The 17,350-nt window shown below is 33.7% G+C and overlaps 1 protein-coding gene across 3 annotated transcripts in view; it reads left to right on the top strand.

The window, feature by feature from the left end:
* Positions 1–17,350, top strand: part of LOC121370690 (acetyl-CoA carboxylase-like) — a 106,439-nt gene that overhangs the window by 62,515 nt on the left and 26,574 nt on the right. For 2 of the 3 annotated variants that reach the window (XM_041496096.1, XM_041496094.1), the window contains 9 exons: positions 2,466–2,579; positions 2,885–2,998; positions 3,508–3,597; positions 4,411–4,529; positions 4,893–5,039; positions 6,917–7,022; positions 7,354–7,467; positions 8,227–8,283; positions 9,886–9,927. In XM_041496096.1, coding sequence (XP_041352030.1) covers positions 2,466–2,579; positions 2,885–2,998; positions 3,508–3,597; positions 4,411–4,529; positions 4,893–5,039; positions 6,917–7,022; positions 7,354–7,467; positions 8,227–8,283; positions 9,886–9,927 — 903 coding nt within the window. Of the gene's footprint in view, positions 1–2,465; positions 2,580–2,884; positions 2,999–3,507; positions 3,598–4,410; positions 4,530–4,892; positions 5,040–6,916; positions 7,023–7,353; positions 7,468–8,226; positions 8,284–9,885; positions 9,928–13,077; positions 13,111–17,350 lie in introns of all 3 variants that reach the window. The other variant, XM_041496093.1, reaches the window with a different exon arrangement.

Below are 17,350 nucleotides of genomic sequence, written 5' to 3' on the forward strand. Positions count from 1 at the left end.
TTTTCCAGACCTTTTTTTCCAGAAGACCTTTAGATATTGAGCTGAAATATTGTGTATGGGTTGATCACATACTGTTAGAGATCAAATTTGACTTTCATGGCGATTTACCCAACTTAAGAGATGGGAAAATTTGTTTTCCGGATTTTTGCAATGCCTGGAGATATCGAGATGAAATTTTGTATATAGCTTTATCATTTGTATATAGATTTACAAATCAAGTTTAAGATTCATGGTGATTTACCCACTTTTCAGAGTTATGACCCTTGAATTTTGGAGATACAAAAAATTGTTGGGCCTGGTAGGGGACATGTATCAATTACTTTAGCAGTACTCTCAAAATGCTTGTTGTAAATAGTATGAGTGTCGTCTAATTGTATTCTGAATATGAAAACTGTCCATTTTAGTGTCTGATGACCAAAGTACTGTGTTTACAATGCACATGGTTTCTTAAATCGGATTCCACAGACATTTAATTTAATTATTTTGGAGTTTACTCATAACATTAAACTTACATGTTGTTTCTAACTGGTGTAGACACTGCAAGAAGAAATCCGATACTGGTTTTCGATCTTGGCATTGGGATTTCTTCTTTTAAGTAATAAGGAAACTCGAAAAGGATCAAACTAAGAGTCTGCAGAGTCAAATTTATGAAAATGTGTTTGTTTTATCAGGCCCGTATTTAAGGGGTGGGGGGTTGGGGGGCAAAAGCTGAGGTCCACTTTTTTCTTTTCTTTTTTAATATAGCACTAATACTTGACTTTTGCAACTCTCCCATAAAACAGTAATTTGCTTGTCAACGTCATTTAGCATTCCACTTAACAAAGCTGTAGTGTACATAATTCAGAATTTCTAACTAATCTGGCAAACTCAAAACAAAGAAACCTACATGAAGCCAAATTGTTTCATTGTAGTTTCTGCTATATTGATGACCTCGTAGACTTCGATAATATTGCATGACAATGCCAGCAGTTCATCTTACATTGATTTATCAACCAAAGTTATAAATGAAAGGTTAACAACAGAAAGGAATCCTGTTCAGGCCTTGATCTTTATATAGAGATTCAAATCGACACTGGCTTCCAGATATATCATGCCATATTCTTCAGTCATTTTGGCATAGAAGTTGCTTTATAATGTTGATTATTTCCTAGTACTTTCAAAACATTTTATGGCCAACATGTGGATGCAGTTTTGATGATATGACGCATCGGTAACAAAAATGACATGGGATGCAATACCTTGTGCAATACCTTTTACTGAAAATGTTTAAGGACTACAACACCTGTACTCTTAATAGGGGATGCATATGTTGGCAGTGGTTCATGATGGTGCAATTTTTGAGAAAGTAATCTGTTTAGTTTTTTCATAAATATGTTCATTATTAAAGGAACTGATCATACATGTAGTTCTGAGGCATAGGCGAACGGGATCCCATTTTTTGTAGAGGGGCAGGCTGGTTACTTCCTGAATTAAACGAAAATGCCTGAATCTGGATAACAATATTTGTTCATATTACTATTACTACCAAACAGCTATATAGGGTTGCAAAGGAATAGCTGCACATTTGTACATGGATGACAACTAATTTTTCAGGTGGAATGGAAATAAATGGTAAAAAGGTCTCATGTTAGTGCATTTTGCCCAAATATCTCCATAATTTTCCCAAAATTTGAGGCTTTTCTCCAGCACTAGCGGCCCCCACCACCCCCTATCTCGTACACTTATGCATGTACCCGTAACTCCTGTTGTGTGCTGGAATTTCATTATTTTAAAAACAAAATAAATAAATAACTGTAATAACAAAAATACAATGTACAAAATAGTCGAAAATCATTGTTTTAAAATATCCATTTGTAAGTTCCAGATGCCAGGAAAATGCGTTTTAGGCTTTCAGAGATTTCAAATTTTCCTGGGAGCATGCCCCTGGACGCCCCCATTCAAAACTCAGGTTCTTCAGTGGTCTGACCCAGGATAGAATACTAATGGGCACTTTGGAATATTACTTCTAATCGGGGAGTGGGATTTTAATATTAATAAATTATCTTTGAAAAGCACAAGCCAAGGAATAAAAATTTTAATTAAAAATTAATGTTCCTAAATTATTTAATTAATTAATCTGAATTAATTTAGGTGCTATTTTGTATCGGGCGTTCCACAATGAAAAAAGAACATTAAATAATTATATGACCAAAATGTATTTTAGTCCTAAGTAGGTGAAGGAGGAAGGTTGGGCATAAGCCTCACCGGATTATTTAGTGGGTAAAAGGCCCCAGCAAATGCCTAGTCGAATCCTCCCACTCGAAATGCTGGCTACGGGCCTGTTTATTCAATGTGCTTGACAACTGTTTGGTTGCTGAAAATTGAAGTTTATTATGTTGAGTGAACTCAAGCCATATTTTCACATATAAATTAGAGAGCTATATTTAAAAGTGCAAAATATATAATGTTAATGATTGTATATGTAGGACCATCTGTGTGGAAAAGAGCCTGGTGTGACGGAAGAATTGGCCAGTGTCCTCAATGATTTCACACTGTTGAACAAAAAGGATAATGCAAAAGTTGCTTTGCGGGCAAGACAGGTAATTTTTTGTTTAAATAATAATAATGAAAATTATGATGAATGTTTTGTATTATACATCTTTAATTTAATTATTTTCAAAGAAATTGGCCAATATTTCCCGAAATTATAAAATAAAAAATAACATTTGACCACGCATTTATTACAAAATTTCAATGAAAATCTAGCATTTAATTTATCATGACCTTTGATTCTTTTTTTATTTTAACACCGACTAATAATAATTAAAATAATATATTTTTAATTGTTGATTTTGTTGTAAGTTAATAATATATTTATGATACATATTCAATTTTATAATATCAGGTGTTGATAGCAGCTCACCAACCACCTTATGAACTGCGACACAATCAAATGGAATCCATTTTTTTGTCGGCAATTGACATGTATGGGCATGACTTCTGTCCAGAAAACTTGCAGGTATGATCTTTCTCATAACTTGAATAAAACATTTAAAACGATGAGTGAAAAATGAAACGAAGCGAAAGTTACTAAATAGATTTACAATCAAAATCTCTTTTCAGTTATGATCAAGCTTTAATAGTAATGTGTAGTTTGTTCAACCTCTAAGCTACATTTACTCAAACAATATATATATATAGAGGATTCATTACGTTATTTTTAATAAGGACTTCTATTTATTCTATAACAAATCTAAAATAATATTTTAATTCAATATTGAGTAAATAACATTTCTAAAGCTTCATTGGTAATGTAAATGCCATCACGAATGTAGATGACAGCAATGCTCAGGTATACAGTTCTTGTTGGCTTATAAACAAATGACCCATTGACAGCAATAGGTATATTAAACAGTTTTATACTTGAAAGTATCAAATGATTTGATGACATGGTAAATCAGGATAAAATATTTAGTGATTATAATTGTTACTACATGTATTATCATTATTAAATTTTTTTTATTTCAGAAACTGATCAATTCTGAGACAGCTATATATGATGTGCTACAGGAGTTCTTTTACCATCCCAATTCCTTAGTGAAGACTGCTGCATTAGAGGTTTGAAATTAATATATTATATATACTCATACATTAACCTTGGAACCTTGGCCATTCATCAGGGTTCTTACATCCATTGAAAAGTCATTGAATTTTAAGATGGAATTTGCATAGTGCTTTTCTTTTGTAAATATAGTTTTATGTTTATTAACAAGTACTAAAATTATAAAATATTTACAATGTAATAAAGATGTAACAATAAAATAGAATAGAGAGGTTTTGCAAACATGCCATTAACTGTTGAGTAAAGAGGTAAGTCACCACTTTGAGTGTAGTTGGTGATGTCACAGCAGTTTGCTTACCAACTTTTACAACTGAAAGGCCTGCCACACATAGTAAATTTTGTGGCTAATATATATAATAATAAATAAATAAATAAATATCACTTCTGAGAATGCTGCGATGTGAAAGTCACTGAATGTGCTGATCAGCAAAACTAGCTATTAGCCTGGATCTATGAGAAGCTTGTTTTTTTTTTTTTTAAGTGCATGTATTTAAGCATTATAAATTATAATACAATTATGAAGGATGCTTGTAACACATAAATAGGCTTTGTAAATTCGGCCCCTTATGATCAGCTATTTGTATTTGTAACAGTAGTGGAATGGTTACAAAACCTCGCTATAATTTAAGAATTGACTGTAACATAACATTACTTTGAATTATGATAATTAATTTTTTTTGTAATTTTGAAGATTGAGATTTGTTTGGTTTAAGTCAATCCACTTAACAGTGGTATTATCTTGTAAAGATATTGTGCTTCTTTCAAATGCTGAATTAGATCTTACCCATTTGTACACTTTGTTGTTGCAGGTGTATGTGCGTCGAGCATACATTGCCTACGAGTTGCACTGCCTGCAGCATTTTGTCTCTGAGAGTAACCTCTGTGTTGTAGAGTTCCGTTTCCTCTTGCCACGATCACATCCAAACAGGTAATTTATACATAAAAATATATCTTGCTCATTGTATATTAAATGGAACTGACTTTTACATACACAGTATCTATTCTAACTGTAAGCTTTAACTTGATCGAAAAGTATGTATTAGTATGAAGTTGCGAACATTATTTGTTGCACTTATTATAGCTGCATAAAAATTACTTAAAAGTCAGTGAGATCCTTTTGCACAATGGGATCAAATTAAAGATGCAGATTTGTGCAGTCATTACTGGTACTTTTTTTTTCACTACTGAGTAATTGTGTTTTGTTTAAGAAAATATTACCAAAGTAAGGTTATTAAAGTATAACATGGTAAATATTTTAGGTCATTGTTTTTGTTTTTTATTTATAATTCAGATTAATGGTGACACGGTTTGACCATGGCCTGCGTAATTTGTCCATCGTGGATGAAGATTTTGCTCGGGCAGATCAGTTTGAGGAATCGCCACTCTGCCAGCGAATGGGTGTAATGGCTGCCTTTTCCTCATTTCAAGTCTGTCAGGCGTAAGTTAAACAGCTGCAAATTATGTGAAAGAGACATGGGTTTGAACCTGAATCACGCTCTTTGGCTTTAAAGTAATAAAACTATTGTTGACTCAACTTTTGGTTTTCCAATTCCAACCAGTGCTTTATCACTAAGGCATGATGTATAAAGTGTACAGCAGATAGCATTCCGCCGAGTCATTCTCTAGATGTGTGTCACAAATATCAACTTAATAGTCCATGATTCAAAAACATTCTAGGATGTCCTTCTTCATTTACTTCCCCATTCAAAATACTTAGAACAATATTAGTGTTAGGCACAGCGGGGGTGGTACAATGTTTAGAATAGCTCAGTGGTTAAGCACCTGCTTGATGCAGGTCGGTCTAGGATTGATCCCCGTTGCTGGGCCCACAATGGACTATTTCTCGTTCCAGTCAGTGCACCACAACTGTGTATATCAAAGGCTGTGGTATGTGCTATCCTGTCTGGGATGGTGTATATAAAAGATCCCTTGCTACTAATGAAAGGTTTTCTCTAAAACTATATGTAAAAATTACCAAATGTTTGACATCCAATAGCTGATGATAAATAAATCAATGTGCTCTAGTGGTGGTGTTAAAACAAAAACAAACTTCTTTTTTTTTTACTTGATATAGAAATAGCACATTAGTAATGTACATTGTGCTATGCCAAAATTGTCTTTGTTGCCTTAAGGAATATTTTGTATGAGAATGCCATATTTCTAAAGACATAAACATTTTGTATTTTGCCTTGATTTTAGAGGACATATTTTGCAGAGCGATGTCAGTATTGTTGATTAATCTACATGTACTGATTTGTTTTACAACATTTCACATGCTGAGGAATAAAAGCAAAGTCAAAAACATATACTAGCAGATTATGACTTTTGACGTAAAGTACATAACATCATAATGCATAGATCGTTCATTTGACATCTAGGTCATTGTATAATGTAGTTGAAATAACTGGAAAAAAAACCTTTTCTCTTTCATATTTTATACTTATAAAATAGTAACTAGTTAATAACTAGTTTCTCTCTCTCTCTCTCTCTCTCTCTCTCTCTCTCTCTCTCTCTCTCTCTCTCTCTCTCTCTCTCTCTCTCTCTCTCTCTCTCTCTGTGTCTCTGTCTCTTTCTGTGTCTCTGTGTCTCTCTCTCTCTCAGCCGAAAATTAACGAATGATTTTTTTTGTTTTAAATGTAACATTTAGCCATAGCCTACAGCCGAAGACTTGACATCAAAAAAGAATGGTAGAAAACATTTTTTTTTTTTTTTTTTTGGTACACATTTTTAACAAATGATTAATAACATAATTCGATATTTGGTTCAAAATGCAAGCTGTAGATGTGAGAGATAGAGGTGGCCAAGATGTTTCTTGATAACTAATGTGTGTCAACTACTGTAAAAATATAAACTGTATTATAAAATTTAAGATGGATAAAAATATTGTGAAACCACCAAACTAAAATCAACTAAAAACCCTTAAACATGATCTAAACTAATAATTAGAAAAGGATTAATATTTTTACTCAGATGCCAGGAAATCGGCTTTCAGGCCATTATATTTTTATAATTTTCCGGGGGAGCATTCCCCCTGTACCCTTGACTGCCTTACATTATTATTTATAACCTGCTAAACAGTATGTCATTTAAACAATGTTCTAAATAAGCCTCTGTAATTTTCAGGATTTTTTGGGATGGGGCATTCTCATCTACGATATATATTATTATATTACATGTATATATTTGACTTTATAATTTGTAGATGATTGTAAATTAATACATTTCTGTCTGTCATAAAAGATACTCATTGTTTGATGATTGTAAATTAATACATTTCTGTCTGTCATAAAAGATACTCATTGTTTGCTTTGGCAGTAATTTTGATGACCTGGTTGAACGATTCTCGCTGGACACACCTCCACAAAGTCCTCTGCTATCAGACGACGAAAGTTTAGTGGACGAAGAGTGTACATCACTGAAGGTACAAGCTTCTCTGCTGGCAATTTGTCTTTTTTTGTCTGTCTGTCTGTATGTCTGTCTCCTCTCTTACTTTCTGCCTCCCCCCTCTCTCTCTCTCTGTCTCTCTCTCTCTCTCTCTCTCTCTCTCTCTCTCTCTCTCTCTCTCTCTCTCTCTCTCTCTCTCTCTCTCTCTCTCTCTCTCTCTCTCTCTCTCTCTTTTCTCACTCTCGCTGTCTCTCTGTTTCTATTTGTCTCTCTCTCCCGCTCCTTTCTCTGGTGTCTTAATTTGCCTTCATCACCTGACAGTGTTCCCGAGTTACATTACTGTTTAATGCATTTTTAATTCTTTGCAGAGCTTGTCTGATGTTGATGACCCAATCCATATCATCAATATTGCCCTCAAGTATGATACGTTCATTGAAGATGATGTGTTGGCAGAAACATTTCAAGAATTCTGCAAAGAAAGGGTAAATATCTTTCTGTTTATTAGCTTCGCTATGACATTCTAATACTGATTTATCCGGTGTCCAGCATCTGTCTATCTGTCCGTCCGTATGTCTGTCCATCCACCCAAATTGCATTTGTATGACATAATTAAAGTTTTGAATCTTAAGTTCTATAAGCATGGAAAGCAAGAAGTGTTTTATTTAACGACGCACTCAACACATTTTATTTACGGTTATATGGCGTCAGACATATGGTTAAGGACCACACAGATTTTGAGAGGAAACCCGCTGTCGCCACTACATGGGCTACTCTTCCGATTGGCAGCAAGGGATCTTTTATTTGCTCTTCCCACAGGCAGGATAGCACAAACCATGGCCTTTGTTGAACCAGTTATGGATCACTGGTCGGTGCAAGTGGTTTACACCTACCCATTGAGCCTTGCGGAGCACTCACTCAGGGTTTGGAGTCGGTATCTGGATTGAAAATCCCATGCCTCGACTGGGATCCGAACCCAGTACCTACCAGTCTGTAGACCGATGGCCTGCCACGACGCCACCGAGGCCGGTATATAAGCATGGACTATGAGTGTGAATGTGTTAATAGGTTTGTTGTTCATTTTGTCATAATTATTTTTCTAAATTGTAATTGGAGTTTCTGTTTAGGTCTGTCTCCTGTATATTATTTAGTTTCTTCAACTGATGCTTTGTTTTCAGTTCTTGTCCATACAGATGTTGTAAAAAGCAATAACATCTGTTTGATAAATGTATTTATCTTTCCAGGCCTCTCGAATGTATGACAGAGGAATCCGAAGAGTGACATTTGTTGTTCTTTACAAGGTAAGTGTGCTGTACTTATCTTCTACTATACTGACATCCAAAAGAAACTGTACCAAGACTCGGAGAGACTACTGAACAAAAACCAAAACATGTTGCATGTTCAAAAGATATATATTCATGAGAGTGGTGTTTTGGCATGTTGTGAACAAAATTTTATTCAATAAAAGCATACAATGTTCAAGAAACTGTGCTACAAAGACACATGGGGTCAAAATGAGATGATTCACAAAGCCACTATCAGAACAGCTTTTCAACAACAGTATGTTAAGTGTCTGCAAAGTCACTAAACATTGGATTATTAGCGAGTATGTCCACCTTGTGCATCAATGCATGCCACAACACGTCGCCACATTGATGACGTCAAGCGCCGGATGATGTTAGCGGGAATCCGTTGCCATTCGTCAATTAAAGCTCTCTCCATGTCCTGATGGTTGGCTGGTGGTACTGGTTGTTTTCTGATTTGTCTGTCAATGTTTCGCCAGTCTCGCACTTGCCAATGGTGATGCCTCCTGGCCCATATCAGTCTGTAATGTCGATGTTGATGCGTTAATGTAACTCCACGGTACGGTCAACGTGCTCGAATACCATGTTCTCGTAGTCGTCTTGACACTGTCTGTCAACTTACACGATGTCCTAATGCCGTTGATGCCGATGTAGTCACGGGGAGGAAACGATTTCGGAGATGGAGAATGCGCAAGTAACGGTCTTGAATGGGCGTGGTCACACCCGGTCTTCCACTCCTAACCCTGTCGGTTGTCGGCCCTGTCTGCCGAAAATGTTCCATCAACTTGGTTATGGTAGCACAGGTACAAGCGAATGTTCTTGCAATTTGGTCAAGCGTGGCTCCCAGCTGGGCCACACCAATGGTTCTCTCTCTCTCTGTGCTGCTGACAAACGAGTATTTCTTGTGTGCTTTTGGGTACTGTGTTACTAACGTGCAGTTTCAAGAGATTTTTATACCAGTTTAGCACGTGCATTTCGTTATATGGGTGCAGATGTCGTTAAAGCAATAAGCACGTTTTTTATGAAAATTGACACTTTCACCGGCTTGAGGTAATTGGATACATTTGGTTGTACTTGGGCAACATTTTTTACCACCATTTCATTTCCATAATCCAAATTATAAAGGAATTGAAATACTTTTTTTTTCTATACTTTCTTTTGGACGTCAATATATATTTACACTCGTTGCAAAAAGTAAAGATGAATTTTTTTAACAATATCACTAGAGTATATTGATTAATTAATCATTAGTGGTTGAAAATTAAAACATTTGGTAATTCTGACATCTAGTCTTCAAAGGAAACCCGCTACATTTTGCCATTAGCAGCAATGGATCTTTGACTTTAATATTCCATTCCATTTATGGACAATTGAAAATATGATGGACAAGTAGATTCCTATAAGTAGTTGACTGATGGACTAGGGACAAATTAATAGCCTATTTGATAATGTCAAATGATGTATTATTTCATATTGTGTTAAGACTTAGTTACTTTTTTTTTTATCATGCAGTTTAGTATTAAATGTTCTGTTAATTAATGGTAGCTTGTTTTGTCAGGTAAAAATCTAGCTAATAATGCATGGTTTTCTTTTTTTCAGAGGACTGTTCCAAAGTATTTTACTTACAGAGCCAAATTTGAGGTAAATTCCAAACATTAAGTAACATATTTTTGTAGGTTTTTTTTCCACACTTAAACACAAAATTATCCACATTAAACCCACTATTATAACTTTTTTGAATTTAAAAATGTTTTGTAGAGAGTAATACTATCCATTTTTATTCTAGGTGCCAGTTAGATTCCTTCCGAGAATGCGATGTGTAGTTCTTCTATTATACATAGAATCATTTTAGTAAACAGTGAAAGTTATGGAGCGATTTAGATAACATCAGTTGATAACTAATAAGTGAATTTCAGGATGTTTAAGGTGTTAAACCCATGTTAACTATAACTTTAAAGGTAGGGTCAACTCAAACAAGAGCCTTGTGTTGGAAAGATGCATACCCGGACCACCAACACATACTGACACTTTAGCAAATGAAAAACGCGTAATTTTAGCGTTAATAAAAAAACTTAATTATTCCTGCTAACTGAGGGCAGCCATTTTGTTTCTTTTTTGTGACGTCCGGTGGGATAGCTTGGGGCGAAGTGACGTCAGCTCCTGACCATCTCCTGTATGTACAGTGTAAACAAAAGCAGTAAATTTCGACAAGGCGCTTCTCTTTGATCAACCTGACTTGTAAAACAGCATAAATGACGTAATAAACTATTTAACTAAATATATTTCAAGTTGCATTAACGGAACAAAATGGGGTTATAGTATTTTTCTCTGTTAAATAATCCAAAGGGAAAATGTACACTATTAGGCCTATTGATATGCTACGTTGGAGCAAAAACGACAACCCACGATACCCAAGTGATAATTTTTTCTTTTCTTTGGGACTATGTAATTGGTCAGTTCTGTTTTTTAAGATGGAAAAGTCTACTTAATCAATAGTTTTACAGAACTATTTACAGTAATAAACCATGTCCATTACCATTTTAGGGGCGACAGGTAATATTCCACAATACCGGTATGTATTTTTGTGTCTAGACAGCGTCAATTAATTGGCTCGTCTGGTTACCAATCAAATACACACCTGCCAATCAGGAATCATAGGTAGATGCAACTAACAGCATAGACCAGTTAACTAAGAAAACACTCTGTGTATCATTTCAGTACGTAGGTTAATGCATGGACAAAACATTGTTAATTATTTCGACTTGTTGTGTAGCCACTTTGACAATGGTATTTTATTTTGTATTGAAAAATAATATATATAGTGCTGGATATACTTATTGCTGGCTTACTGGGATGTGTATTATTACAGAACATTACAATGTATGACTATTTATCATCCCGCAAAAACCAGGTAGATTGTGTTTCTCTAGTTCTAAGGCTCATTCCTGACGTTACGCGTTAAGTATTACGTAACCACCAGCTCGCGTACTCACTGAGATGGTACAAAATGGCTGCACCCGTTATATATAATAGCCGTCACATTTAACCGTTTTATTAATTAACTGTACGATTATACTTGTTGATATTAAGTAATAATGTGCATTATATATTGTTGAATATGCATACATGTACCAGGCCAAATGCCTTAATTGTCCTTCCTTTAAAGATGGGAATAAATGTTTCAGTTTACCATGTTTAGTGTACAAGAGTGAGTAGTAGTTCGGGGTAGACCTGATGAGCAGTGTAGAACTGTAATAGTACAACAAATCAACATTGTATAGTAATATACGAGACCCACAATAGGATGAATTGATTTGGAGACGCTGTATCGTGATATATATGCTATCAGTACGTTTTAATAAGTTTGGATCAGAAAAGATAATCCAAAATGTCAAATATACCAATGTGCCTGAGGAATGAAATCATATTTCCATTACATTTAATGTCATTCCATTAGTCCTGCCGTAGCAACGTGAGTTTGTTCATTTCTTGATGAATGTAAAAATTATGTTTAGAACATCGTATCTGATGATGTCACTTTATATGGGTACTTTGTCTTGTTAAGTGTTATTGTTAAGAACCAAAACAATTATTGAAAATAAAATATGTATAAACTTTTAGTGTTATTATTAGTAAGTATGTTTCAAATTTAATTATCAGGATTGTCTGTTATATCTTTTACGTTCATCTGTATATGCACCGAAAAAAATATTCCGCAAACTTGGCTTCACAGTTTTCAGAAATAACAAAAAATCCTTAATATTATTCCTTTAGCATTTAAAGGGACATTCCTGAGTTTGCTGCACTTTTTAAGATGTTATCGACTAACAGAGACTTTTTAACGATTGTAATTACCTATCAAATATATTTTTCTTCATAAAATATTAGTGGCTATATATTAAACGTGTTTCTGATCGTTCTAATATTTGTACTAGGTTAAATTTATATTTATATTTCCTAAAATATAGTTTTTTCGTACATACGAAATTATTTGAAGACAAAATGCAGTTTGGGCTTCTTACAAATATTAAGACGACCAGAAACACATTGTATATACAGACACTGATATTCTAAACAAGAAAATATATTTAATATGGAAGTTTAATCGTAGAAATATTTTATTAGTCGGAAACATCTTACAATGCAGCAAACTCAGGAATGTCCTTTTAATGCATCTATATTTGTAAACTGCAATAGTATAGAATCATGGACAAAATAAGTGTTGCTTTATGAAAGGTACTAAAAACATAAATATGTGTTTCATTATTCAACTGACCATATGAAAAGTTAGGTATAGTGGTACATATATCGCAACTCACATAGGATACATGTCGTATTACGACCTGCTTGAATTATTACAACAACTCCTCTCTCAATAGTTTCACTGAGTGCCCCAATCCTATCCACAACTGGCATTTCAACTGCGGAATAAGTAAATTAAAACATGTTAAAACACAATACAGGTGCCTGACTACTACAGATACTTCTATCACAACAAATCGAAGATGATTTGAATTTTTGAATTACCTCAGATTCGAAAGAGTCATGATATTAAATGGATGTGTGAAAATGTGCAAGTATGCTTTGGATTTATGTTACAAATTAAAGCTTTTTAATTTTGTCTTTATATCTTGCATTGTGTTTCCTCTTGGATCTTGCAGTCATGTGTATTTACAAATATATATACATGTAAATATATATTTTTATTTTATTTTTTTGTTTGGGTGGGGGTGTGGGGTTTTTTTTTCACTGTAAATTATTTTTTAACGTGAATCTCTTAATATTGTAAAGATATGCCAGAACACAGTTGTAAGGTCACAAGATGTAAGTTAATTATTTATTTCTATTGTTTCAATATTATTTACTTTTCTCTTATTTCCCTGAGTTCATAGTGTTTGTAAGCATTTTGACTGCTTTTGTTTAATAATGAAGTGCATTTAAACCATATAATTATGTATTTAACTGTGTGTAAAACTATTTTATAAAAAATTAATACAAAAATGTTCTAAATGTTAAATTGCTACATGCACATGTATAACAGCTAATGGTGGAGGGGAGAGCTTTTCACAGATGTACATGAGCAAAAATATACATGTAGCATTGCATTTGAAAACAAAACCAACATTTAGCTTGTCAAATAACAGCAGACGTAATCTTTTTTTTTTATCAAAATAATCAATTATAATGAAGCGTTTATTTATAAAATAACATTTCGCATATAGTTGGTGTCTTTATGTATGACATTTTATATCAATCCTGTTTTCTTAGCATTTTGTCACAGAACATTTTAACATTTGATAACTATTTATATTTCAAAATAAATACATAAGTAAATAGATTTGAATGATAATCTGCAGTTAAAATACTAAATAAAACTATATTCTTAGTGGTTCTGAACATTTGTTTGGTTGTGTTTCTCCTTTTCTTTTTTTTATCTGTTATTTTCCTTACAAATGTGTTTGTGTATGCTTTGCACATCTCTATTACAACTAATTATAACTAAAAAGTAAAGTTGAATTTTTTTTTTTTATACAATAATAAAGACAAAAGGTGCAAGGTAGGATATTAATGGAGTACATAATAATTATCGTTCAGTGACAACCTTAATGACATGTAAAACATGTTACAATATCAGAGGAGGGGGCAGTTATTAATTCAACTTTTAATTGGTCCGTGCATACGTGCAATCTAGCCAACTCAGTTTTATATTTGAGGAAAGGGAAAAAGAGTGCAACCAGCGCCTGTCAGTATAACTTTACGTTTGGTTATTTTAATGGATACATGTAATGACATTTACTTTATGTGTAATTTCTGCTTAAAATAGCTAAGGATTCTTAGCAAAGCAAGTGCCATAATATAACAATTTTCATTTTATCAAGTTATTTAATTACGTAAATATTATATAATTTCTTTTAATTTGAAGGGGTTTTGGTGGTTTTTGGGGTGGGTTTTTTAAAGTAAAATTTAAAGTAAAGATTCCTGTTAAAAATATTATTTTAATTTAAGCCCATAAAATATCCCGTTTTTAAGCCCATGGGCTTCATTTCATGTGGGAACTCCCAGTATTTGGATTTTAAAAAAAAGAAGTAAAATGCATTTCACTCTTAAATGTCTTTGACTTTCTGTTTATTTCACAATCCTGACTGTTTTCAATGTGTGGCTGTTTGATTGCTTAGTTAACAAGAAATACTGAATCTTGTGTAACTTCCAGGCCTACTGTTACTCTTTCCTTTACACGTAGAGACTACTTCAAATCAAGCAGTATGCACGTCTTTAAAATCCCAGTCTCATTATATTATTGTTATTTATTATAACAGTCTACAATAGATTACCCAGTTCTGTTTCCTTACTGTGAGACATTACTTTTCTGTGATAATTCAGTGTTATGTATAATCTAGGTGACATGCAAATGCAGTTTTTGTCATATCGACTTCAGAAGGGGGAATAGCTTTCAACTATTTCAATATTGTAAAGATATGCCAGAACACAGTTGTAAGGTCACAAGATGTAAGTTAATTATTATTTCTATTGTTTCAATATTATTTACTTTTCTCTTATTTTTTGAGTTCATAGTGTTTGTAAGCATTTTGACTGCTTTTGTTTAATAATGAAGTGCATTTAAACCATATAATTATGTATTTAACTGTGTGTAAAACTATTTTATAAAAAATTAATACAAAAATGTTCTAAATGTTAAATTGCTACATGCACATGTATAACAGCTAATGGTGGAGGGGAGAGCTTTTCACAGATGTACATGTGCAAAAATATACATGTAGCATTGCATTTGAAAACAAAACCAACATTTAGCTTGTCAAATAACAGCAGACTTAATCTTTCTTTTTTTTATCAAAATAATCAATTATAATGAAGCGTTTATTTATAAAATAACATTTCGCATATAGTTGGTGTCTTTATGTATAACTTCCAGGCCTACTGTTACTCTTTCCTTTACACGTAGAGACTACTTCAAATCAAGCAGTATGCACGTCTTTAAAACCCCAGTCTCATTATATTATTGTTATTTATTATAACAGTCTACAATAGATTATCCAGTTCTGTTTCCTTACTGTGAGACATTACTTTTCTGTGATGATTCAGTGTTATGTATAATCTAGGTGACATGCAAATGCAGTTTTTGTCATATCGACTTCAGAAGGGGGAATAGCTTTCAACTATTTCAATCTACTTTGTATCACAAAATGGCAACTGGACTTGTAAGTTGCATACCTGCAGTTGATGAGTTTGTTGAAGCTATGTGTCTGTGTTTGCATCAGTAAACTATGTTATAATGATGGGAAGGTGAGATTGTGGCTTGAAGCTTGTAGCTTATCATGTTTAGGTCACCTGAGCTAAAGTCTAGTGACCTATTGTGATCAGTTTTTGTCCCTTGTCGTTCATTGTGTGTACATTTTTTTTACATTTTTGACTTCTTCTCCAAAACTACTTAACCAGTTCCAACTAAATATTTGGGTAAACTTCGTTGGCACATGGAGAAACATATTTGTTAATTAGGTCATTCGGACCCCCCTACCCAGAGGCCCAAAAAAGGGGATTTTTTTTTTCTACTTCCAAAAATGCTATTACCGAATAGTCTTCATGGTTTGTCTAATTTGTTAACGTCTGTAATGTTGGGTTCTCCGTTTGTCCCGGGGGTGAGAGTGAAGTTTACTACGGGTATATAAACAAATGCATTAAACTAATTTCTTCATATCTACTAAATCATTTCCAACTAAATATAGTGGGAAGCCTTGACCTATGGAGAAAAGAAAAAAAACAAGTGAATCCCCCAGGTGCCTGAGGTTTGGGGCCAAAAGGGAAACAACCAAAGACAATTCTTTTTAAGTTTTCTGCTTCCATAAATGCCAAGCCTTGACATGTGGTAAAGTAAATTTCTGAATATGGTCATTCTGACATCACCTGCCCCCCCCCCCCCCCCCCTCCTTGGGGAATGAGTGTTGGGACCCAAAAGGGAAAAATTAAGCCAATTAAAAAATAAAATCTCTTCTTAAAAAAATGCCATAATTGAATGTAGTCTACATATATGTAAAAGTCATTGGCATTGGGCATGTAGTTAATAAGAGAGGAAACCCACTGCCAGGAATCTTTTTTAAAATTGTATACTCTTGGAAAATGGGTAGCGTGCATTCCAGGAATCTGGTAGGTAGGGGTCAACAGTTTACTCAGGTGACCGTTTAAGCCTAGGGGTCTCTTGCTGAAATTCTTTGATCTTTTGTCTTTTTTGTTTTAGTTTTCTCTACCTATCATTTGTGTTAATTTTCTTTCCAGTAAATTATCATTATATTTTTAAAAAACTATTTTTCCTTTTTGTTTTGTTTTAAGCAGTTTGTTGAGTTTGCAGAGTTCGTGTGTTTTTTATATGGCGAGAATGTTTTATTCAAACACGATGTATTTTACTGTTTGTATTAAAATTTAACTATCCAGAACTCATTGGATTATGTTAGCTATTGTGGATATGACAAAACTGAAAGATTTGTTTTTCTGTGTTATAAAATTTATGGTTTCCAAATTATATGGGGAGAAAAAATGGAATAGATTTAGTGAATAACCCTATTGTGTTTCCGATATCCTTAAATAGATCAATAGTTTTACTGTCCCAAGTTGTTTTATTGACAATGCAAATGTATCAGCAATAAAACAAGATTTGCAGTCACAGTAAAACCACCCATCTGTTTTGACGATTTGAAGTCACAGTAAAACCACCCATCTGTTTTGACGATTTGAAGTCACAGTAAAACCACCCATCTGTTTTGACGATTTGCAGTCACAGTAAAACCACCCATCTGTTTTGACGATTTGAAGTCACAGTAAAACCACCCATCTGTTTTGACGATTTGAAGTCACAGTAAAACCACCCATCTGTTTTGACGATTTGAAGTCACAGTAAAACCACCCATCTGTTTTGACGATTTGCAGTCACAGTAAAACCACCCATCTGTTTTGACGATTTGAAGTCACAGTAAAACCACCCATCTGTTTTGACAATTTGAAGAAACGGTAGGGTTATTCTTATTCTAATTCAGTTCTTGTAACAGTTGTTTTA

Source organism: Gigantopelta aegis, chromosome 4, assembly GCF_016097555.1.
Source record: "Gigantopelta aegis isolate Gae_Host chromosome 4, Gae_host_genome, whole genome shotgun sequence".
Classification (NCBI taxonomy): domain Eukaryota; kingdom Metazoa; phylum Mollusca; class Gastropoda; order Neomphalida; family Peltospiridae; genus Gigantopelta; species Gigantopelta aegis.